At 40.0% G+C, this 25,371-nt stretch overlaps 1 protein-coding gene across 1 annotated transcript in view; it reads right to left on the bottom strand.

Moving 5' to 3' along the window:
* The window catches only part of LOC149468551 (calcium/calmodulin-dependent protein kinase type IV-like), a 106,338-nt gene that overhangs the window by 20,744 nt on the left and 60,223 nt on the right, over positions 1-25,371 (bottom strand). Inside the window, exons 7-9 of the mRNA XM_089670095.1 lie at positions 20,528-20,618; positions 14,687-14,761; positions 13,068-13,143 (exon numbers count right to left, since the gene is read on the bottom strand). Coding sequence (XP_089526221.1) covers positions 13,068-13,143; positions 14,687-14,761; positions 20,528-20,618 — 242 coding nt within the window. The remainder of the gene's footprint in view (positions 1-13,067; positions 13,144-14,686; positions 14,762-20,527; positions 20,619-25,371) is intronic.

Raw genomic sequence — 25,371 nt, 5'->3', positions numbered from 1 at the left:
TTTTTCTGCTTCTAGATGCTGAAGCTTAAAAAATGCTAATAGCCTAAAGTAGTGTACATGGACACATAGGATAACACTATTTAGCTTCTAGGAGTAGAGAAAAAATGCTAATAACAGCTTTTAGGAGCTTAAAAAACTGCTATTGTGCATGGAGCCTTAATATGTGCCTGTAGTTCAAACCTGAATACCATAAATAACATATTAGATTTTTACTATGGGAGAATATGAGTTTGGCAATTCTAGAGAAATGCTTAAATAATGCATTACAATTTAACTAAACCCATTCGATTTTAGTCGACTAAAATGTACTGGAGATTTTAATAAACTAAAATACAACTAAAATTAAATGGAAATTTGACTTCAAAATTAACATTGCTCTGCATGACTTACTAGGGGCCCCTGCACTCTGTATTACGTATAACTGTCCTCTGAACACTGCGTTACTAACTACTATCCTCTACACTCTGCATTTCTTACTACTGACCCCTGAATTCTGCATTACTTACTCTTGACTAGAGATGAGCGAATCGAACCAGGCGAAGTGGAATTCGTTTCGAATTTCAGGAAAAATTCGATTCGCGTCGAATCCGAATATTTGCATAATTCGGGTGCGCGAATCGGATTTTTCCCGATCAGCCGGCAAAAGTGTCCCTGCAGAGAGCTCCGCTATTTCTAACAGTTCTCTGACAGTTCCTTCACATGTACAGCGGTTGAAACATTGTATCTATTTGTTTCCATTTAGGATACAGATGTTTTTATTTGGAAATAAATAGATACAATGTTTCAACCGCTGTACATGTGAAGGAACTGTCAGAGAACTGTCAGAAATAGCGGAGCTCTCTGCAGATACACTTTTTGCTGTACTGGAATACTTCTTCTTTCCATTCTTCTTTTCATTCTTCTCATTCTTCTTTTCATTCTTCTTTTCATTCTTCTTCTCATTCTTCTTCTTCTTATCATTCTTCTTTTCATTCTTCTTTTCTTCTTCATGAAAAGAAGAATGAGAAGAAGAATGAAAAGAAGAATGAGAAGAATGAAAAGAAGAATGAGAAGAAGAAGAAGAATGAAAAGAAGAATGAGAAGAAGAATGAAAAGAATGAAAAGAAGAATGAGAAGAAGAATGAGAAGAATGAAAAGAAGAATGAGAAGAATGAAAAGAAGAATGAAAAGAAGAAGAAGAAGAATGAAAAGAAGAAGAAGAATGAAAAGAAGAATGAAAAGAAGAAGAAGAAGAATCTTTTCAATTTTCTCATTCTTCTTTTCATTCTTCTTTTCATTCTTCTTCTTCTTCTTTTCATTCTTCTTCTTTTCATTCTTCTTCTTCTTTTCATTCTTCTTCTTCTTTTCATTCTTCTTTTCATTCTTCTTCTTCTTTTCATTCTTCTCATTCTTCTTTTCATTCTTCTTCTTTTCATTCTTCTTTTCATTCTTCTTCTTCTTTTCATTCTTCTTCTTCTTTTCATTCTTCTTTTCATTCTTCTTCTTCTTTTCATTCTTCTCATTCTTCTTTTCATTCTTCTTCTTCTTCTTTTCATTCTTCTTCTTCTTCTTTTCATTCTTCTTCTTCTTCTTCTCATTCTTCTTCTTCTTTTCATTCTTCTTTTCATTCTTCTTCTTCTTCTTTTCATTCTTCTTCTTCTTTTCATTCTTCTTTTCATTCTTCTTCTTCTTTTCATTCTTCTTCTTCTTTTCATTCTTCTTCTTCTTCTTCTCATTCTTCTTCTCATTCTTCTTTTCATTCTTCTTCTTCTTTTCATTCTTCTTCTTCTTCTTTTCATTCTTCTCATTCTTCTTTTCATTCTTTTCATTCTTCTTTTCTTCTTCATGAAAAGAAGAATGAGAAGAAGAATGAAAAGAAGAAGAAGAATGAGAAGAAGAATGAGAAGAATGAAAAGAAGAATGAGAAGAATGAAAAGAAGAATGAAAAGAAGAAGAAGAAGAATGAAAAGAAGAATGAAAAGAGGAAGAAGAAGAATCTTTTCATTCTTCTCATTCTTCTTTTCATTCTTCTTTTCATTCTTCTTCTTCTTCTTTTCATTCTTCTTCTTCTTTTCATTCTTCTTTTCATTCTTCTTCTTCTTCTTTTCATTCTTCTTCTTCTTTTCATTCTTCTTTTCATTCTTCTTCTTCTTTTCATTCTTCTCATTCTTCTTTTCATTCTTCTTCTTCTTTTCATTCTTCTTCTTCTTTTCATTCTTCTTTTCATTCTTCTTCTTCTTCTTTTCATTCTTCTTTTCATTCTTCTTCTTTTCATTCTTCTTTTCATTCTTCTTCTTCTTCTTTTCATTCTTCTCATTCTTCTTTTCATTCTTCTTCTTCTTCTTTTCATTCTTCTTCTTCTTCTTTTCATTCTTCTTTTCATTCTTTTCATTCTTCTTTTCTTCTTCATGAAAAGAAGAATGAGAAGAAGAATGAAAAGAAGAATGAAAAGAAGAAGTAGAAGAATGAGAAGAAGAATGAGAAGAAGAATGAAAAGAAGAATGAAAAGAAGAATCAGAAGAATGAAAAGAAGAATGAAAAGAGGAAGAAGAATGAAAAGAAGAATGAGAAGAAGAATGAAAAGAAGAATGAAAAGAAGAATGAGAAGAAGAATGAGAAGAAGAATGAGAAGAATGAAAAGAAGAATGAAAATAAGAATGAAAAGAAGAAGAAGAAGAATGAAAAGAAGAAGAGGAATGAAAAGAATGAAAAGAAGAAGAAGAAGAATCTTTTCATTCTTCTCATTCTTCTTTTCATTCTTCTTTTCATTCTTATTCTTCTTCTTTTCATTCTTCTTTTCATTCTTCTTTTCATTCTTCTTCTTCTTCTTCTCCTTCTTTTCATTCTTCTTCTTCTTTTCATTCTACTTTTCATTCTTCTTCTTCTTCTTTTCATTCTTTTTCTTCTTCTTTTCCTTCTTCTTCTCATTCTTCTTCTCATTCTTCTTCTCATTCTTCTTCTTCTTTTCATTCTTCTCATTCTTCTTTTCTTCTTCATGAAAAGAAGAATGAGAAGAAGAATGAAAAGAAGAATGAAAAGAAGAAGAAAAATGAGAAGAAGAATGAAAAGAAGAATGAAAAGAAGAAGAAAAATGAGAAGAAGAATGAAAAGAAGAATGAAAAGAAGAATGAGAAGAATGAAAAGAAGAATGAAAAGAAGAAGAAGAATGAAAAGAAGAATGAGAAGAATGAAAAGAAGAATGAGAAGAAGAATGAGAAGAATGAAAAGAATGAAAAGAAGAAGAAGAAGGAAAAGAAGAAGAAGAATGAATGAATGAAAAGAAGAATGAAAAGAAGAATGAAAAGAAGAATGAGAAGAAGAAGAAGAATGAGAAGAAGAATGAGAAGAAGAATGAAAAGAAGAATGAGAAGAAGAATGAGAAGAATGAAAAGAAGAATGAGAAGAATGAAAAGAAGAATGAAAAGAAGAATGAGAAGAATGAAAAGAAGAATGAAAAGAAGAAGAAGAATGAGAAGAAGAATGAAAAGAAGAAGAAAAATGAGAAGAAGAATGAAAAGAAGAATGAAAAGAAGAGTGAGAAGAATGAAAAGAAGAATGAAAAGAAGAAGAAGAATGAAAAGAAGAATGAGAAGAAGAATGAAAAGAAGAATGAGAAGAAGAATGAGAAGAATGAAAAGAAGAATGAAAAGAAGAAGAAGAAGAATGAAAAGAAGAAGAAGAATGAATGAATGAATGAAAAGAAGAATGAAAAGAAGAAGAATGAAAAGAAGAATGAAAAGAAGAATGAGAAGAATGAAAAGAAGAATGAAAAGAAGAAGAATGAGAAGAAGAATGAGAAGAAGAATGAAAAGAAGAATGAGAAGAAGAATGAGAAGAATGAAAAGAAGAATGAGAAGAATGAAAAGAAGAATGAAAAGAAGAATGAAAAGAAGAAGAAGAAGAATGAAAAGAAGAAGAAGAATGAAAAGAAGAATGAAAAGAAGAAGAAGAATCTTTTCATTCTTCTCATTCTTCTTTTCATTCTTCTTCTACTTCTTTTCATTCTTCTTTTCATCCTACTTCTTCTTCTTCATCCTCATCCTCTTCTTCTTCTTCTGAGGATGAGGATGAAGAAGAAGAAGAAGAAGAAGTAGGATGAAAATAAGAAGAATTCCAAGCCGGCAAAAAGTGTATCTGCAGAGCTCCTCTATTCTGCAGATACACTTAGAGGAGCTCTGCAGATACACTTTTTGCCGGTTTGGAATTCTTCTTATTTTCATCCTACTTCTTCTTCTTCTTCTTCTTCTTCTTCATCCTCATCCTCGGAAGAAGAAGAAGAGGATGAGGATGAGGATGAAGAAGAAGAAGTAGGATGAAAATAAGAAGAATTCCAAGCCGGCAAAAAGTGTATCTGCAGAGCTCCTCTATTTCTGACAGTTCTCTGACATAGAACTGTCAGAAATAGAGGAGCTCTGCAGATACACTTTTTGCCGGCTTGGAATTCTTCTTATTTTCATCCTACTTCTTCTTCTTCATCCTCATCCTCATCCTCTTCTTCTTCTTCTGAGGATGAAGAAGAAGAAGAAGTAGGATGAAAATAAGAAGAATTCCAAGCCGGCAAAAAGTGTATCTGCAGAGCTCCTCTAAGTGTATCTGCAGAATAGAGGAGCTCTGCAGATACACTTTTTGCCGGCTTGGAATTCTTCTTATTTTCATCCTACTTCTTCTTCTTCTTCATCCTCATCCTCATCCTCAGAAGAAGAAGAGGATGAGGATGAGGATGAAGAAGAAGAAGAAGAAGTAGGATGAAAATAAGAATTCCAAGCCGGCAAAAAGTGTATCTGCAGAGCTCCGCTAAGTGTATCTGCAGAGCTCCGCTATTTCTGACAGTTCTCTGACATTCACTCCATACAGCGGTTGAAACATTGTATCTATTTGTTTCCATAAATGGAAACAAATAGATACAATGTTTCAACCGCTGTATGGAGTGAATGTCAGAGAACTGTCAGAAATAGGCTATTTCTGACAGTTCTCTGACATTCAATACTCCATACAGCGGTTGAGGAGTGAATGTCAGAGAACTGTCAGAAATAGCCTATTTCTGACAGTTCTCTGACATTCACTCCATACAGCGGTTGAAACATTGTATCTATTTGTTTCCATTTATGGAAACAAATAGATACAATGTTTCAACCGCTGTATGGAGTGAATGTCAGAGAACTGTCAGAAATAGCAGAGCTCTGCAGATACACTTTTTGCCGGCTTGGAATTCTTCTTATTTTCATCCTACTTCTTCTTCTTCTTCTTCTTCTTCTTCTTCATCCTCATCCTCTTCTTCTTCTTCTGAGGATGAGGATGAAGAAGAAGAAGAAGAAGAAGTAGGATGAAAATAAGAAGAATTCCAAGCCGGCAAAAAGTGTATCTGCAGAGCTCCTCTAAGTGTATCTGCAGAATAGAGGAGCTCTGCAGATACACTTTTTGCCGGCTTGGAATTCTTCTTATTTTCATCCTACTTCTTCTTCTTCTTCCTCTTCATCCTCATCCTCTTCTTCTTCTGAGGATGAGGATGAGGATGAAGAAGAAGAAGAAGTAGGATGAAAATAAGAAGAATTCCAAGCCGGCAAAAAGTGTATCTGCAGAGCTCCGCTAAGTGTATCTGCAGAGCTCCGCTAAGTGTATCTGCAGAGCTCAGCGGTTGAAACATTGTATCTATTTGTTTCCATTTATGGAAACAAATAGATACAATGTTTCAACCGCTGTATGGAGTGAATGTCAGAGAACTGTCAGAAATAGGCTATTTCTGACAGTTCTCTGACATTCAATACTCCATACAGCGGTTGAGGAGTGAATGTCAGAGAACTGTCAGAAATAGCCTATTTCTGACAGTTCTCTGACATTCACTCCATACAGCGGTTGAAACATTGTATCTATTTGTTTCCATAAATGGAAACAAATAGATACAATGTTTCAACCGCTGTATGGAGTGAATGTCAGAGAACTGTCAGAAATAGCGGAGCTCCGCTATTTCTGACAGTTCTCTGACATTCACTCCATACAGCGGTTGAAACATTGTATCTATTTGTTTCCATAAATGGAAACAAATAGATACAATGTTTCAACCGCTGTATGGAGTGAATGTCAGAGAACTGTCAGAAATAGGCTATTTCTGACAGTTCTCTGACATTCAATACTCCATACAGCGGTTGAGGAGTGAATGTCAGAGAACTGTCAGAAATAGCCTATTTCTGACAGTTCTCTGACATTCACTCCATACAGCGGTTGAAACATTGTATCTATTTGTTTCCATTTATGGAAACAAATAGATACAATGTTTCAACCGCTGTATGGAGTGAATGTCAGAGAACTGTCAGAAATAGCGGAGCTCTGCAGATACACTTAGCGGAGCTCTGCAGATACACTTTTTGCCGGCTTGGAATTCTTCTTATTTTCATCCTACTTCTTCTTCTTCTTCTTCTTCATCCTCATCCTCTTCTTCTGAGGATGAGGATGAAGAAGAAGAAGAAGAAGAAGTAGGATGAAAATAAGAAGAATTCCAAGCCGGCAAAAAGTGTATCTGCAGAGCTCCTCTAAGTGTATCTGCAGAATAGAGGAGCTCTGCAGATACACTTTTTGCCGGCTTGGAATTCTTCTTATTTTCATCCTACTTCTTCTTCTTCTTCTTCTTCTTCCTCTTCATCCTCATCCTCATCCTCTTCTTCTTCTGAGGATGAGGATGAAGAAGAAGAAGAAGAAGAAGTAGGATGAAAATAAGAAGAATTCCAAGCCGGCAAAAAGTGTATCTGCAGAGCTCCGCTAAGTGTATCTGCAGAGCTCCGCTAAGTGTATCTGCAGAGCTCCGCTAAGTGTATCTGCAGAGCTCCGCTAAGTGTATCTGCAGAGCTCCGCTAAGAAATAGCGGAGCTCTGCAGATACACTTTTTGCCGGCTTGGAATTCTCCTTCTCATCCTTCTTCTTCTTCTCATCCTTCTTCTTCTCATCCTTCTCCTTCTTCTCATCCTTCTCCTTCTTCTCATCCTTCTTCTTCTTCTCATCCTTCTCCTTCTTCTCATCCTTCTCCTTCTTCTCATCCTTCTTCTTCTTCTCATCCTTCTTCTTCTTCTCATCCTTCTCCTTCTTCTCATCCTTCTCCTTCTTCTCATCCTTCTTCTTCTCATCCTTCTTCTCATCCTTCTTCTTCTCATCCTTCTTCTCATCCTTCTCCTTCTTCTCATCCTTCTCCTTCTTCTCATCCTTCTTCTTCTCATCCTTCTCCTTCTTCTCATCCTTCTCCTTCTCCTTCTTCTCATCCTTCTCCTTCTCCTTCTTCTCATCCTTCTCCTTCTTCTCATCCTTCTCCTTCTCCTCATCCTTCTCCTTCTCCTTCTCCTTCTTCTCATCCTTCTCCTTCTTCTCATCCTTCTCCTTCTTCTCATCCTTCTCCTTCTCCTTCTCCTTCCTCATCTCCAAGGGCATTTAAATTAAAGGTACAGTGTTCTGCACTAATTTAAAGGCTCTCTGAAGCCTAGAAACCCTTTTTATAAGTTAAATTCGTAGCGAATAAATTCGCATTCGGCGAATCAGCCGAATCAAATTTTTGAATAATTCGCTCATCTCTACTCTTGACCCCTGCACTGTGCATTATAAACTACTGACCTCTGAGATTTTTATCTGGGTTCTATCCTGAAAAGGCATTAGTAATGCATGTTTATTTCTACTACTGTGGTATGATACATTGGAAATTAACTATGGGATGGGTACTTCCAATATCCTTGTTTGAGGAATTTTGGATGTATTTTAATTTCACTTGTCACAGAACACTACATCTGTGACTTAAAAGTTTTAGAGATCTCTGCTGGTATTGCATGATTAAAAGGAAATTTTTAGTGATATTGACACCATGGATAGCTGCTGACGATTGCAACATTTACCAGTGTGCTATACCTACCTACATTGTCAATCTAATTGCAGGTATTTATTCACACAATAGAGATAGAGATGATACATGGACACTTTAGTTTCCATGCAATGGTTGGATATTTTTAAATACCTTATGAATGGATTCATAAAATATCAGGGATTATTATATAGCTTCAGCTGTCTAAAGTTTAAAGTATATGTAAACCTTCACCATGTAAAACAACCCATTCATCATTGGATATTGGATTCATAAAATATCAAGGATTATTATCTAGCTGCAGTTGTCTATGATCATTTTATTTTGTCTCTTGCTTTGTGCCTTTGGGAGCAGTTAAACCTTTTTTTATTCTTTCTTTCCACTATTCATTTCTATAAATAAAAATAAAATGTGGTTGAGAGAGCACTCTTAAAGTAGAACTATAGGCAAAATTTTTTTTTTTTCATTTTGGATATAGTAAAAGAAGTAATCCCTTATATTCTCTGTCAGTTTTTTTTTGCCATCTGTGTCCCATAGCCAAAACAGGAAGTTTCAAACTGGCTTGCAAATTAAGGGAATTCCTTGGGACCCCCAGGTCGCCAGAACTAGTGTCCCCATTGGAAGATATCCCCTCTACTACTTTTCTGGGGACAACCCAAAATTTGGGATTTTTCTTTACTTTTATTGATAATGGTAAACAGGACAATAGAGAGGGTGACAGACAGCAATAACAATCTAATCGGTGTCCTAATCCATCTCTACTCTGTCCAAAACTAAAGAAAAAAAGTTTTGCTTTTAGTTATACTTTAAGATTTAAATCTCAGGCATAGATTGCTTGCTGGGGGATATTATCCTGTGTAATTTTTGGTGTCTAGTGAAAGTGCATCAGAATTTTGTAGGTGTTTTACTTGACCAATAGAAAAGGTTCTTTTGTGGATCTGCATCTATACCCCCCTTACACGTGTCCAGCAGTAGTTTCCCCTCCAATATTGTTTTCCATTGTTTCATGTAAAGGTGTTTTTGGAAATGGCTTTTCTGAACGGAGGTTCAAATAAAATGCTTTAGGAGAAGGGCTATCAACACAGGAGTTGAAAAATGTTTGATCTGTGATGAAAGATTTTCAGAAAGCTATAGAATGCTGTATGAGGAATTTTCCTGTATGGTGGAGAACAGGAGTAAAGATTTAGGAGGGTGAGTGACCAAATGGCCAGATTTAAAGTATATGTAAACCTTCACCATGTAAAAGAAACCATTCAGTTTAAATAAAAAATGAAAGGCAAAACATTTGTATATATTTAAAAAAAATACATAAATACCTAAAAGGCAGGAGAAAAAGCAGCTCACTAATCTTCACAGTGACCGGTTGTGCGAGGGTGGGGGGAATCAGCATATGTCTAATCATTGGAGAAGAGCAGGCTGAGTTCCAGAGAACTTTGGATTGAAAGTGAATAATTTTATTTTTATCTTGTTGATTTAACTTTTTTTGTTATTTTTGCTGGAGTTTTACTTTAAAATTTCCATTTGGAAATTCTACAGAACTTCTGGGCTTCATTTCTTAACCTTTCTGAAAACTAGAACCTTGATAGCATTTTCCTTTATCACTGATTTAAAAAAAATATGCTATTACCATTTCAACCACATCTTTCAAAATGCCATGCCTCTTACAGTCCTGGTCTGATGTTTAAAGATAGATGATAATGTATATATAAACCCAATCACTAAAATCTCATATAAAAAGTAACAAGCTAATGTAAATTTAAAAGTTATTTTCAATATGTTGTGGCAGGCCGAGGCCATGCCATAGTGTGATTAGGCAATTTAGGCCAGATTTTGGAGGAAACAAGCACATTAATAAGTAGTGATGGGCTGAACACCCCCCTGTTCAGATTGGGGTTGAACATAACCATGAACTTCAAACCAGGACAATTCACTAAGTGGTATCTTACCTCATCCGAGTATGCGGTAAGCTACCACACAGCTACTAAAATACCACATGAGTTATGTTAAGTCATGCAGTATTTTAGTAGTGAAAACATTCCTTAATGTTTCAGCTGTCAGCAGGGTTCCCCACTGACAGCTGAATGTAAAAGGAATTTCCGGAAATTAAATAAAATAACAAAAACTGGCGTGGGGATCACCCCCTCCCCATCCATAACAAGCCCTTCGGGTCTGGTATGAAGTGTGAGGAGAACCCGCACGCAAAAATTAAAAAAAAAAAATGGCGTGGGGGGTTCCCCCCAAAATCCATACTGGACTCTTATCCAAGCCTGAAGCCAGGCAGGTCAGAAAAAGTCTCCTGAACCATACCAGGCCACATGCCCTCAACATGAGGGGGTGCTTTGGGGCAGGGGGGCCTTATCGGGGACAAGGACCTCTTCCTCTTAAACCCACAAATCATCACAATGTTTAAATCTTTCATTATATAATACCTGTTGATCTTGCTATGAAGGACCTTGTTCAGGCACGTGTTATAAGGTGACAAAACCCTTTCCTGGCTACAAGCTGTTCTGTCACACAAGCTTGTGACGGAGACTACAAGTGGTCAGTTGATTTCAAAACACATTCTGTAGGCCTGGACCATTACGAGATACACCCTAACTCATACCATCACTAGAGTGCATGTAGATGGGAAATGCAATGAGATTGCAGGAGATCAACAGCGCTAAGATGCACCAAAGGATAAAAAAATGAAAACAAGTCAGTTATTTTTTTTTATTGCGAATGTATATGACACACAGTGCTTTAACAAAGAAAATGTGATTGTGTCATTGAATTAGGGTTTAAATCTATGTAGCGCTATTCCTGCAGAAGCTGCAGGAATACTGTCCAGGTCTTCACCAAAAGCATTGCCCCAAAGCCAGGCACATAGATTCATTAACACATTTCTCCAATGACCAGTTTAGGGGTGCCATTTTTGTTGTTTTTGTTTTTGGAGAACTTGGATAAGGTTGAGGGAATTATCTGGGATACTCCCAAAACAAGAACTATATACACTTGAGGGCTTGAGTATTCTTCAGAATAACCTATGGTAATGTCTATGCTTGTAGCAAACAGTAGACTTTAGCTTTAGAGTAATAGTAGTAGTATTCTAGAGCAGAGTCCCTTTTTAGTAGTTTAGATGGACAAAGCTCTAGCCAGTGTCCCCTTTAAGTAGACCCACAGTTGACTCCCTAGCACCAGAGAGGTTTTAGCAGCATAAAGTCTCTAAGATCCTTTCAGAGGTGTTTGTACTCACAAGACCCAAGGACAGTTGGTTGCCTTCTTCTGTGATACCAGATCAGATCTTCAATATATGGCCCCTCAGTCAGATGTTAGCACAACTGGGTCTCAGCATTCAGGTCACCCACCTGTGGCCTACAACAGCAGATGTAGCAGCACTGCCTGGGAGGGCAGCAAGTCCCATCCAAGCTGGACCAATGCTCTACAGGAAAAGACCCAGAGCTCAGTGTGCTCACTGAATATACACAGTATCCCAGCATGCCATCAGAGCCTGCCTCTCTGGGATAGGCCAGGGCTGTATTCATATTCATGCTGTCATCTGCATAGCTCCACACCTATCATCCAGAAATTGCTCAAGCTTTCTGGATGCATAGAGGGTTGTCAGGCTGGCAGCAGCTGAACACACTGAGCATACCTGACAGGCAGAACACAGCAGCACTGATTACAGTGTGCAAACTTTGCATTTACCTAACAACAATCACAACCACACTAACAACAGTGTGGCAACATTTACCTATCAAAACACATTTTAAATCTATCTATCTATCTATCTATCTATCTATCTATCTATCTATCTATCTATCTATCCATAGCACCTAGGAGGGTGCTACATCTACATAATTGGCAATCACATATTTTCTACATGTATAAATTTTGAACAGCAACCGAACAGTATAACATCAAGAAATGTTATTTGTGCCTAATCAGTTCACTGAAAGACCTGCAAAATAGCAGTGCACTGGTATGTTAGGGTGCCTAAGCATTCCTGTGCCTACAGCTGTATATCTGCAATGTGTGATCTAAGGCACTGCTACCTCTGAATGCTAGTCTCTGGAGATATGGAGTAAGATTTGGTAATGCCGGTACTGTGCTGTCCACTGTTCACTTTGGTGGAGGCTCTGACATGAGAACATAAAGTAAAATCTCTACCATAATGGCTGACTCTTCACAGAGATACAAAGCAGAAAAAGCTTCCAGAGTTGAGCTCCTTCTTACGTACAGTATATTTTCCAAATGTAATTTGACATTTATTGCTTTCCACTGGATGTGCCATTTCATAAGGAATAAAAAAAGCTTGAGTGTACTCAAAAGAACTTTCAGCTATGAGCAATCCTCATAGGACTGGAGAGGGATGACCTTGCTATGAAGCAATGGAGTCACTTTGGGTGGGGGGCTCATGGAACCCAGCTTACTTTGCAGAGGTTGTGAGACCTCTATCTTACCTCCCCATATCCCTTTTATGTGCAAGTCACCCTGTGTCTCTTAGGGGCACAGGGTGACTAGTGGACGCTGAGAATGAGGTTGGAATTACTTCAGATGGGACAGTAATATTTATCAGCCATACGAAGACTATTCCTGGTTGCTGATTCTGAACTAGACATGTGAATTGAAGGAGCTGGGCTGTCTGCTCTGTAGTGAGATCCTAATTCATCAAACCATTCCCATTCACCTTTTGTTTGGGTCACCCAGCTAACCTAATTAACTTACTGTTTAGAGTGTTAAGTCTATTTCTGTATATAGCTGCGTTTGCATATGATCATGTGATCAGTCTCAGTGTGTATTGTATAAAAAGCCCGTTTGAGTTTAAAATAAAGAGTTCCATGTTCAGACAGACTGGTGTCGTCTAGTCTTGTATGGTCGGCTGTGGTGTCTGTTGTCGGTGTTCGGACGGGGGAAGTGGTATTCTAACAGAAGTACTCAAGCGCAGTCTGGATGGGTTCCGTTACAGGCACACTCACCTTTCCAGTGAAAAAATATGAATGGCACACATTGATAAGCTGGTCAAATTCTCACAAATTAAACATAACAAAAGAGCATAGTAACACACAGGACAAAAAAAAGTAGTCTACAACACTGACACAATAAGAGGAAGGGATAAGTTTATCTCAGCATTAGTGCATAGATGGGAGACATGACCCACTGTCCCATGACCAGACATGGAGCAGACATTATTGTAGAGGGAACTAAACAAAAGCACACTCTTCATGTTAGCATATAACATCACTTGTCTAGTACATAACATACAAATTCTTACAAGATGTATGCAATGACTCCAACAGACCACATGTCAACTTCTGGGCCATATGGGGAACCTTGAAGAATTTCTGGTGCTGAAAGGAAAATGAAATTGAATGCAATATAATATTTTTCTTGAATGTGTAACACCTTTGAAATAAAATAAGAGCAATACATCTTTAGCATTAACATGTACAATTGTTAAATACTTCTAGATGAATGCTGACATGAAATTTACCCTGCCCATGAGGTCTAGAGGGAGTTGAACCTGCTGACTTTCTATTGGGGAATTATAAGGGCAGGTTGCACATTGTTGGTGAGCTGTTACAATTGAACCATTCAACCATAGAGGTTAAAATGAACATGCCAGCCAAGATGAAAAATTTCCACAATAAGTAGTGTGTGGTCTTAAACTCTGCTGAGGAGCAGAGTATCAGTGGAGAAAGCCAAATCAATGCGAGTTAAGCTGTTATGAGAATTGGAGTGAGTATGTACAATCAAATTTGTATTTTATTGTGGGTTTGCGTGGGTTTCCCTTTAATGCCAGTAAAGTCCTACATTTTGTGTCTTCTTGTTATACATCATCTCCATATGTCGGTGAGGTTAAATCTTTTCTTCCAGTTAACAAAGCCATTGATCTATCCCAAGTAATCCATGTAACAATCAGTGACTGTAGTAAAGTCTCAGTAGGAGTAGGAAGGGTCCTTCTGCCATTTTTACAGCCTAAAGGGCAACTTTATCTAGTCAATTTTTAATAGAGGTTGAACTTAGACTTTGAGAACACCATGGTTTAGCGATGAAGTTCCATTTTGAGCAGTACAATTTGGTTAGAAGAGTTTGTTTTAAGATCGTGGATCTCTGGTGAGCTGGACATAACTATTAGAATAGAGACTCCTTGGGAGGAGGAGGAAGAATAGCATTACAAAATTTGGAAATCCATTTTTATTTTTAGTATGAAGACCTTTGCGCTTAACAAGTGTTTCTTCTGGAGGCAGATAACATGGGGTTTATATCCTTTGAGAAAGGTAAAGACTATGGATTGCTTGACCTTCAAGTCCAGACCTCTGGTGTTCCAGGAAACAGCTTTGAGATAATGAGAGGGGAGTTTGCACATGGGGCATAATGGGCTGCATCACCATGCTGTGAGTGCTGAAAGCAGTCTCTCTGCCATAGTGAATAAGTAGTTCTGGCTGATCTTTGCCATCTCTTTTGAATTAAGGAGCATTGCTGTGGGAGGAGATGGTCTAGCCATGTAAGGATGCCTGGATATTCAGGAATTTTAAAGGATCAAGTGGTGATATCTGAACTCCTGAGATCAATGAATGACCATACTCACCACCACGCCACATTGCCTATAGTGTTGTTAGGACTGACATCACACACAAGATGGTGCTGCCTAGAAGCAGTCTTATGGTTTTTAAGATATCTACACAAGAGAGGCTTCTATAGGTAAAAAATATGCACAGAATACCTTAAATACACATACAGTATAATCTAATTGGAATATTTCTGTTGAAGTTAATGGTTTAGCAACAGGGTCTCTTAAAAAAATTAGCTGTCAACACTGACATGGCAGTAGTGCCAGATACAAGGGGCTCTCTAGCATTTGTGAAACAAATGTAATTTACATATACTTACCACAGTATCCTGGTGTTCCACATACTGTCTTCATGGTTACTTGGTCATCAGTGATTTTTGAAAGGCCAAAGTCCGCTTTAGTGTGTAAAAAAAAAAAAAAAAAATACCGCACAGTATTAATACAAAATATAGAGCATGAAAGCTACCCAAGAGGCCATGTTCAGTCCTGTTATTTCACTACAGCTGTCTCTCTCTCTCTCTCTATATATATATATATATTACTATCAGATTGTATAGTGTATGTCCAACCTAATGTCACTTCTGTAAAGAAATTGGAGTTATAGTTTAATTGCTTTAGTACCATATGTAATGCCCCCTTATTACCTGCCTTATTGTTCAGTTTCCAGTGCTGTAATACTTTGACTGACATTTATTCTGTTATGCAACACTGCCTGAAAATTTGTTATATCATTTAAAAAAAAGAGTTTATTTTGGTATTATTTAATATCCAAGTTTTATTTTTCTAATATATAATGTAAAAGAAGATTTAAAAAAAACTGTTTCTTCTCAATATGACTCATTTTTTTAACGTGGACACCACAAGGGGATCTCATTATTTACCACAATTTTTTAGGAAATGAAGAAACATGCTGGTATTGAAGGGGTTAAAGCCTAACTCCAGGTTTTGTGTTACTTTACATGACTATTTCATAACTGTATATATAAACTTTCCTTCAGTAAGAAATGTGTCAGCACTGTATAAACAGTATATAGATTCAGCTACGTACAGTATGCAGGGGTGTGTTCTGGCAGTGGTATAGGGACTTCTCTCTGCTGTCAAGACATGTTCTTAGAGCTTCTCAGCCATTCACAGGCAGTCTTGTATTTTTATGAATGAAAAAAAGGCTTCTTCAGATTAGCTGAGGCGGGAATCGTGGTGTCATCCTCTCCAGCTCAGCTAATCAGAGGAAGCCTTGTATTCATTCATAGAAATACAAGGCTTTTTGTGAATGGCTGAGAATCCCAACCTGACTCAGTTTTGTTCTGGTAGTAGAAGTGAAGTCCCCACACTGCTGCCAGAACAAGCACTGCGTACTGTATGTAGCTGATGCTACAAACAGTTTATACAACACTGACAGTGGGTGTATCTATTAGTAAAGGAAATAGTTCCTTTGCACCAGCTTGGCCCACACAAACTTATTAAAGTAATGCAAATATTAGAGTTATGCTTTAAAGCATGGAGTTTGGTAATGGTCCACTAGATACAGTGCATACAGGTCATGCACAGAGGGCGAAGGAGGAGATGAAGGGGTTCTTGTACAGGTTACATACAGTGGGAAGATGAAGATGAAGGGGTTCATTTGCAGATGCGTAGGACAAAGGGAGGTGAAAGGTTATTATACAGAAAAATAAAGATCTTTAAGAGCAATCTTGGAATATTGATAAGCTTGTCCTTCATTCATATCATGCAACATGCGCCATAGGTCAACATTTTGGGACCAGGCAGAAGCCCTCTGCCTTAATAAAGGAATCCTACGAATCCTGGAAAAATTGGACTGTAATGCCTTTTGCTTTATGTGAATAAAAGACAAGATTAATCTACCTTTTGCTTTGGGACTAATGCATGACTAATTTATTCATTATTTCCTCTTTTCTCTCCTTCCTCTATTGTAAGAGAAAGAGGCAGGTCCTCATATGTAAACACTACACTGTTTACATCTGCCTGTATTCGTTTTGGCTGGTCTTTCTATGACAAAGCACAGCAAACCCAAGGTATGGAGCTGCTTAGATTGGCTCTGTACACAGTGTCTATGAACTTTATAAATGGCACTGGATATATAATCACCTCCCACTTCACTGATAATAAAGGTGGTAGGTAGGTGGTTTAAGCTGCTGTATAGTCATATTCTGTTTGTTGTATCTTTGCGCAATCAGAAGCCAGTGGAGGGATTGGCAAAGGGGGGTGGCGGAAATGGAGCGGTTGGAAAGGTGAATGAGTCTGGCAGCCGTATTCAGGATCGACTGAAACGGGGAAAGCCAGCGGCGAGGCAGGCCAGTGAGGAGGGAGTTGCAGTAGTCGAGTCGTGATATGATGAGGGAGTGGATGAGCTGTTTAGTGGTTTCTGGGGTTAGGAACGTGCGTATTTTGGCGATGTTGCGGAGGTGGAGTCTGCACAAGTTTGTTAAAGACTGGACTTGGGGCTGGAAGGATAGGTTGGAGTCCAGAATGACACCAAGTACTCTGGCCTGCGGGGCGGGTTTGATGGTGGGGTTGTTGGATGTGATGGAGAAGTCAATGGAGGGTGGTGTCCGGGCTGGGGGGAAGACAAGAAACTCGGTTTTGGAGAGGTTCAGTTTAAGGAAGTGGAGCGACATCCAGTCTGATATGTCGCTCAGTAGGTGTGTGATTCGGGCGGAGACCGAGGGGGTGAGGTGGGGGGTTGAGAGATAGATTTGTGTGTCGTCGGCATAGAGGTGGTAGTTGAAGCCGTGAGAGTGTATGAGTTGGCCAAGGGAGGAGGTGTAGATGGAGAAGAGAAGGGGCCCGAGGACAGAGCCTTGAGGGACCCCAACAGAGAGAGGGAGTGAGGGGGAGGTGGTAGCAATATAGGTAACGCTGAAAGAGCGTTGTGACAGGTAGGATGAGAGCCAGGAGAGAACAGAATCTCTGAGGCCGAGGGAGTGTAGTTTTTTGAGGAGGAGGGGGTGGTCAACTGTGTCGAAGGCCGCAGAGAGGTCAAGGAGTAGGAGCACTGAATAGTGGCCATTAGCTTTGGCGGTTAGCAGGTCGTTGGAGAGTTTGAGTAAGGCAGTTTTGGTGGAGTGTAGGGGACGGAAGCCAGACTGTAGGGGATCGAGGAGGTTGTTGTCGTTGAGGTGAGATCTTAGGCGGGTGTAGATGTAAATTGGAGCAGGGAGATGGGTCTGAGGTTGTTCGGGTCATTGGGGTCCAGGGAGGGCTTTTTAAGTATGGGGGTGATGTGTGCATGTTTCAGAGGGGAGGGGAAAGTGCCGGAGGAGAGGGAGAGATTAAAGATGTGGGTGAGGGAGCGTAGGATGGAGGGGGAGGGAGGCCATAGGAGTTGTGAGGGGATAGGGTTGAGGGGGCAGGTGGTGAGGCGGGCATCAGAGAGGATCTTGGAGACTTCCTCGATGGTGGTAAGGTAAAAGGTGCAGAGTGTTGGGGGGGCTTCAGTATGAGGAATGTAGGGTGGGATGGAAGTGGAGGTCAGAGCAGTGGTGGGGCCATGGGAGAGGGGTGATGAGGGGGTAGTTGAGTGAGGGGGAATGGGGTTGGAGGGAGTTTGAGCAGCGATGAAGTCCCAGAGGGTTATGTCGAGGGAGAGGGGGGATGAGGAGGTAGCTGTGTGAGAGGGGACGGGTTGAGAGGGCGTGTGAGTTGCGGCGATGTCCTTGCGAATTGTTTCAATCTTGTTTTTGAAGTGATTGGCAATCTCAAGGGCAGTGAGTGAGGTGCTGGGTGGAGGTGGGGGTGGCGAGAGTAGAGAGTTGAAGGTGGAGAAGAGTCGGCGAGGATTGGAGGAGAGGGCCTTGATGAGGGTCAGGAAGTAGGCTTGTTTGGCTGCGTGGAGGGAGGAGGTGTAGGTGTGGAAGGCAGATTTGTAGCGGGCGAAGGCTTGTTGGGATTTGGTTTTGCGCCATAGTCGCTTCAGGGCACGACTGTGTCGTTTGAGGGTTTTGGTGTGATCAGTCTGCCAGGGCTGGAGCGGTCGGGGTCTGATGTTGCGTGTGGTTAAAGGCGCTAGTGAGTCAAGGGCTGTTGACAGAGTGTTGTTGTAGGCAGTCATAGCCAAGTTGGAGCAAGACAGGGGGAGGATGCTGTCGTGCAGTTGATCAGCTGCAGAGTGGAGGGGGGCAGGGTTAAGGTTGCGGAGGTTACGGCTGGTAGAAGTGTGACATTTGGAGGGGTAGGCGTTGGAGGACGAGGAGATAGAGAAGGTAATCAGGTTATGGTCAGAGAGAGGGAAGGGGGTGTTAGTGAGGTTGTTTTGAGCGCAGCGGTGGTGGGATGTATTGGCAAGGTGCAACATACCCTTGAATAGTTGAAGCTTTGTCTGTCAGAGAAGCCCAGAATGTAGCAGTGATTTAGCAGGGTATTGGATGCTGCTGCAGGTACCTCTAGTTGTAGGCACTTTTTACATGCAGCATTTTTTTTCTCTTTTTAAAGTTTACAAATAATTATATAATTGAAAAAACTGACACAGGGCATTTATAAAGAAAAGAATAACAAAAGGTTTAAGGGTACTAAACAATTAAGAAGAGAAACTTCTCTCAACCCTAGCTGGCCACCCACAGTGTCATGAATGGTAACAATGAATCATAAACTGTGTTGGATTGTTTGGTGTATGGGATACTGGAGCAATGGTGTCAGCAAAGTTTCTTATGGGAGTCAGCTAATGCTTCTGACTTTTAAGCTGGCCCTACATTATACAATTTTTGTATTCAATCCCCTTTAGATTTACCTTCAACTATACTATATTGCCAAAAGTATTGGGACGCCTGCCTTTACACGCACATGAACTTTAATGGCATCCCAGTCTTAGTCCATAGGGTTCAATATTGAGTTGGCCCACCCAACTCAATATATGCAGCTATAACAGCTTCAACTCTTCTGGGAAGGCTGTCCACAAGGTATAGGAGTGTGTCTTTGGGAATGTTTGACCATTCTTCCAGAAGCACATTTGCAAGGTCAGACACTGATGTCAGACGAGAAGACCTGGCTCACAGTCTCCACTCTAATTCATCTCAAAGGTGTTCTATCGGGTTGAGGTCAGGACTCTGTGCAGGCCAGTCAAGTTCCTCCTCCCCAATCTCACTCATCTATGTCTTTATGGACCTTGTTTGTGAACTGGTGCGCAGTTATGTTGGAACAGGGGCCATCCCCAAACTGTTCCCTCAAAGTTGGTAGCATGAAATTGTCCAAAATGTCTTGGTATGCTGACTCCTTAAGAGTTCCATTCACTGGAACTATGGGGCCAAGCCCAACCCCTGAAAAACAACCCCACACCATAATCCCCCCTCCACCAAACTTTACACTTGGCACAATGCAGTCAGGCAAGTATCGTTCTCCTGGCAACTGCCAAACCCAGACATGTCCATCAGATTGCCAGACAGAGAAGCGTGATTTGTCACTCCAGAGAACACGTCTCCACTGCTCTAGAGTCCAGTGGCGGCGTGCTTTACACCACTGCATCCAATGCTTTTAATTGCATTTGGTCATTGGCGAGTGGAAATAAGGCAAGAGCAAGTGTGTCCCCCAGGGCCGTCTTGCTGAGCAGGCTCGGAACTCAGGGCCGGCTCTGTCACTCAGGAGCCGTCACACTGCTCAATAGTTGAGCAAAGTGAAAGCAAAGGAAGGCGTGTGTGCTGTGTTCTCTGCCTCCCCCTAGAGTGCAGTACCTGGCTCTGTGAGTGAAGGTAATGAAGTACTGCAACTTTTTATAGGGCAGTGTATGTGTGTATACATGTGTCTGTGTGTATGTACATGTGTCTGTGTTTATGTATCTGTGTGTGTATATACATGTGTCTGTGTATATGTATCTCTTCATCAAATTCTGACATTGTAAAATGGAGCAACATAATAAAACCCTTCTATTTATAAAGCTCTAAATGTAAGACATGGCAAAGATGAATTATTCAGATGATGTCAAATATATATTGGTACATATATAAACTAAAAGGGCTAGTTAGATTTTCTGGACAGATGTCAGAATCCTGACAATATTTTTCTTAATACATTAATTTCCTATGATTGTCAGCTGCATCTAGTAGTCACTAGACATGGACAGACCTCATGAGCATAGAAATCACTGCTTGAAGCAAAATATGGTCAGAATTTGTGAAAGCTGGGTGAATGCTGTTCAGTAGTGGATACACTACCTATTTTAAGAAGAGAGTTAGGGGTCATGTCAGCATAGAGAAGATTTTCTGGTTTTAGGTCACGGTGAACTACTCCATTTCCATGTAGATACTGTAAATGCAAAAAAATACCATAAATTAATATATGCAAATATTGACAGGCATTAAGAGAGAATGTATATTGTTGAAGTGCAACGTATTACAATGTAACTAAGCTGGGTTTGATCCCTCCGCCAAACTGACAAAGCACATAAACATATTTATTCTTACAATTTAGATACAGTTGGATACCCTAAGCACACTAAGCACTGATCTACAACACCTTCTAGCCCTATGGTTCATTATGTGCGTGTACTGTTATATTACCCACATTTGGTCTCATCCTCCCTTTGTGTCTGTGTCAGCGTTAACTCATTAGAACCATAATCTTTTTAAAAATGTGACTGCATATATTTGTAATATATGCTAATTCAAATCTAATCTACCACTAAGCATTACCGCTGACTAACTAGGATTTTTTTTGGCACAATGCGGTATTAATTAAATGATTACTAGGCTTATGCATATTTATCAAGTTTGCAACTCTTTCACATGCTGTGCATTCATTAACAACGAGCATTCAGGAAATCTATTCTGTTCTGAGAGGCACATAAGGAAACGGTTTCAACTGATTTGTGTTTAAAGGAACCTGTAAAGAAAGAAATATGCAAGCTGTCATTTTCTGTTCAGGTCTGAATGGCAAGCCTGAGTTCTGGCCAGACTGGTTGGCTGGGTGGGCTGAGCTCCATCCTGGTTGGCTGGTTTGAGCTCTGGCCTGGCTGACTGGGCTGAGTTCTTGCCCGGATGACTGGCTGGTTTGAATTCTGACCTGGCTAGCTGGGGGAGTTCTAAAATGGATAGCTGGGCAGAGTTTTTGCTAGGTTGGTTGGTTTAGTTTGGACTTGGCCTGACTGGGCTGCGTTCTAGCATGACCAGCTGGGATGAGTTCTTACCCAGCTGGCTGGTTGAGTTCTGGTCTTATGTGGTTGGGCTGAGTTCTAGCCTGACTGGTTTGAGTTTTTGCCTAGCTGGCTGGGCTGAGTTCTTGCCCAACTGGCTGGCTGGTTTGAGTTCTGCCCTGGCTGGCTGGATTGAGTTCTGGCCTTGCCTGGCTGGCTGGGTTGAGTTCTGGCCTGGCTGACTGGTTTAAGTTCTGGTCTGGCTGGACTAAGTTCTGGTATGGCTGGCAGAGTTGAGTTCTTGCTCAGTTGACTGGCTGGTTTGAGTTCTGGTCTGGCCTGGCTGGGTTGAGTTCTAGCATTGATTGTTGGCTGGATGGATTTAATTTTAGCTTGGCTGGCTAGCTGGGCTGGGCCTAATTCTGGTCATTGCTCTTTGCACCCTGCCTGATCAGCAACAACTTACTTCTAGCCAGAGGGGGAAACAGGCAGGTCACGATTTGAAACCTACTTTGCACTAGCAGAAAAATGGCAGGGAAGATACAGACTGGATTAATCTACTGGTGAATAATTTCCCATCTGGGTGGTTCATCCATGTGGTTTACAGTGGAAGGAGGCTTTTGTGGAGTTCATTACATGCATATGCTCTTGACTTATCTGGCTAAGTCAAAACTAGTTGGTAAGTGCATACTTATCCTTGGTGGTGGGATTGTCTCCTTGGAATTATTGGTGTTGGATCATTTAGTTCTTCTATTAATGGAGATACAGTTGGTTTACATGGACTTTTTCTGTTTAAAGTAGACTTGCATTCCAATTTACATTGTGTGGGACGTTTTTCTTTTTCCGAGTTCTATTTATTTATTTTTGCACTTATTAGTGAAATAATGTCATTGATTATATCCATGTTTAATTTCATGTTGTTATTGATTCATGGTTTAACATACACTATTCTATTAGCGCAACAGATATTTTTTTATTATTTTGGACTGTGATGTATATCTCATGGTACTGTTGCTGCTCCTAAACACTTCTTGTTTTTGTATATACACTCAAACGCAGTATTAAGGCTTTTTGTATTAATATAAGTTCTGGCCTGGCCAGCTAGTTGGAGGTCTGGCTTGGCTGTCTGCACTGAGTTCAGGCCTGACTAGCTGGCTGTGCTAAGTTCTGGCCTGGCTGGCTGGTCTAAGTTCTGGCCTAGCTGGCTGGGTTGACTTCTGGCCTAGCTGGCTGGGTTGACTTCTGGCATGGCTGGCTGGGTTGACTTCTGGCCTAGCTGGCTGGGTTGACTTCTGGCATGGCTGGCTGGGTTGACTTCTGGCATGGCTGGCTGGGTTGACTTCTGGCATGGATGGCTGGGTTGAGTTCTGTCCTTGCTCACTGGTTTGAGTTCTGGCCCGACTGGCTGGGTTGAGTTCTGTCCTGGCTGAATGGATTGATTTCTGGCCTTGCTGGCTGGTGTGATTTCTGGTCTTGCTGGCTGGTTTGATTTTTCGCCTGGCTGGCTGATTTTAGTTCTGGCCTGGCTGCCTGGTTTGATTTTTGGCCTGGCTAGAGTTCTGACCTGGCTGGCAGGCTTGAGTTCTGGCCTGACTGGCTGAGCTGGGTTTGGCTTCTCAGAGAATTACATTTTGGTCAGGACAATGCAGGGGTCAGCAGTAATTAACACAAAGTTCAGAGACCAATAGTATGCAATGCAGAGAACAGGGATTAGAAGTAAGTAACACAAATATAAGAGATACCAAATGCAGGTATCCAGCGGCAGCAGGGATGACCAGTTCAGTGGGCTACACTTCAGGAAACTGGAATCAGACTGAATAAGATTTAAATAAAGTTTATTAAAGCACCAGCAGACCACAAACACAGCAAACATGCAAAATGATTGTGCCAGTGGCTTCCACTGCTGTGTCTCAGCCAATGAGGAGGATGAGACCCAGGAGAGCCGCTGCTCTCATGCACATTGCTGGATCAAGATCAGGCTCAGGTAAGTATTATGGAGCTGAGGGAGGAGTTCCACATGTAATGTTGTTTCACCTTCAGCCTTTAGAACCACTTTAAACCACCATGTGCTTATTTAGGTCATAGACAAGTCAGCATCTCAGCAGTACAGATATCCTTCAGCATCTTCCTGCCTACATCTACCCACTCCAGCAACTGTTGTACAAAATTTCTCAAGGTGGGTTTCCTTATGGTGTCAACATTGAAACATGCCTGTGCAATGTGTGTCAACATGGCCATTTGTAATCTCCATTTGCTGACAATGCAAGAAAATAATTGTGAGACTGAGACAGTGTTGTGACCCAATATAAGGAAATGAATGAAGTACTGTAGCACCTTTATGGTAGGATCACCAGGTATTATTTTAAAGAAACTGAAGATTTAATAATTAAAATAAATAATACTTTTGAAATTACCCTAACATGCTGACACTTATGAGATTTTAGGGACTGGGTTTTACATCTGCTTTAACCACTTCAGCTCCAGTACCTTCATACTCTTATGGACCATAGCAACTTTACATTCCAACTACACTGTGTGCACAATTATTAGGCAAGTGAGGCATTTTACACTTGAGTGATTGAATTTTAACAGCTGCTCCTACTTTATAATATATAGTAATTCCCAGGTGTCATTTTGATTACTGGTATCAGAGGGGGTGGAGACAGAAGGAGAGAAGCTGAACACAGATACTCCCTAGAATACTTTTCTGAATTTTGTTTAGGGTGGTTCACCCATATGCAGAGCCATACAAAGCAGTGTGCAGGAGCTAACAGGGGAGGGATCTGTGTTGTTTATACACAGGTCTCTCCCCCGTTGGAGATACTCAGCGATCACCGGGTGCCGGCAAGAAATCACCACCCGGGACCTAGTGATTGACTGCCGAGGCCGAAAATGGCAGCGTGGGTGGGGGGCACATGATTTAACACACCTCTGCCGCCCTGTAGCAGTATTTCTGCTATAGGGCAGCGCGGAAGCGGTTAAAATCCTCAAGTGGTTAAAGGGGCTACAGTTGCACATAATTTAGTGCTCATTTTTTCAGCATGGGTTTGAAAAAAAAACCATTAAAAAGTAACTCCACTTTTGTTGAGAAAAAACAATCCACTCTGGGTGATCAATGTACATTGTAACTAGGTCCTTGGAAGTCTGGTTACTCAATAGGAGTGTCTGTGTTCAATCTAATCAGCTGATGTGTATGCAGTGTTCTTTCAAGGAAAGCTGCAGTATCTGCATCCCTTTAGAACTGCTTTAACTCACCAAAAATATATATGCCTAAAATCTGACTTGTATCTTAGTGCAGACTTCTGGGGAAGTCAGTTAGCCAATCACATAAGCAGGGAATTAAATTTCTTGGGAAGTTCTGAAATCAACTGTATACAGAAGCTTGACATATTGCTTTGAATTAGCAAAACAATTACAGTGCTGCAGGTTAAAAAGTAAAGCTAATTTTTAATAAGATTAAGGTACAAAATTACTTGAGTATAGGGTTTTTTTTTCTCAGAGAATAGGTGCAGGAACTCACCCCTTCTAAGTCGCCACTGTCTCCACCCCCTATCCACCTCCAAGCACCGTCTGTTGGTTCCACCTCCTTCCCACCTTCCAGTACCACCCCTTTTAGAGAATACAGAACCAAGTATCAAATGGTTGTACTAAGTAATTTGGAATTTGTTAAAGATAAAGCAGTAAAATAGATCCCCTGCAGCCAACAACAATAGGGAGAAACATCAAATATCTAAATATCAAAATAAATGATGTAGCGCTAATGACAGAACTGCATAAATAAAAACGCACATATGAAGTGAAAAATATATATCAAACTTCTATGAACAAAAATAATAAATAAAAGAATATATGTGACATATGACAAAGTATATATCATGACTATATCTCATAGGTGCAGCCTATATGCTGTGGAATCTAAATATACAG

This window comes from Staurois parvus, unplaced genomic scaffold, assembly GCF_062004578.1.
Source record: "Staurois parvus isolate SC_StPar_1 unplaced genomic scaffold, SC_StPar_1.0 ptg000086l, whole genome shotgun sequence".
Taxonomy (NCBI): Eukaryota; Metazoa; Chordata; class Amphibia; order Anura; family Ranidae; genus Staurois; species Staurois parvus.
Note: the sequence above shows the minus strand (reverse complement) of the source record. Positions and strands in the feature narration are given on the sequence as shown.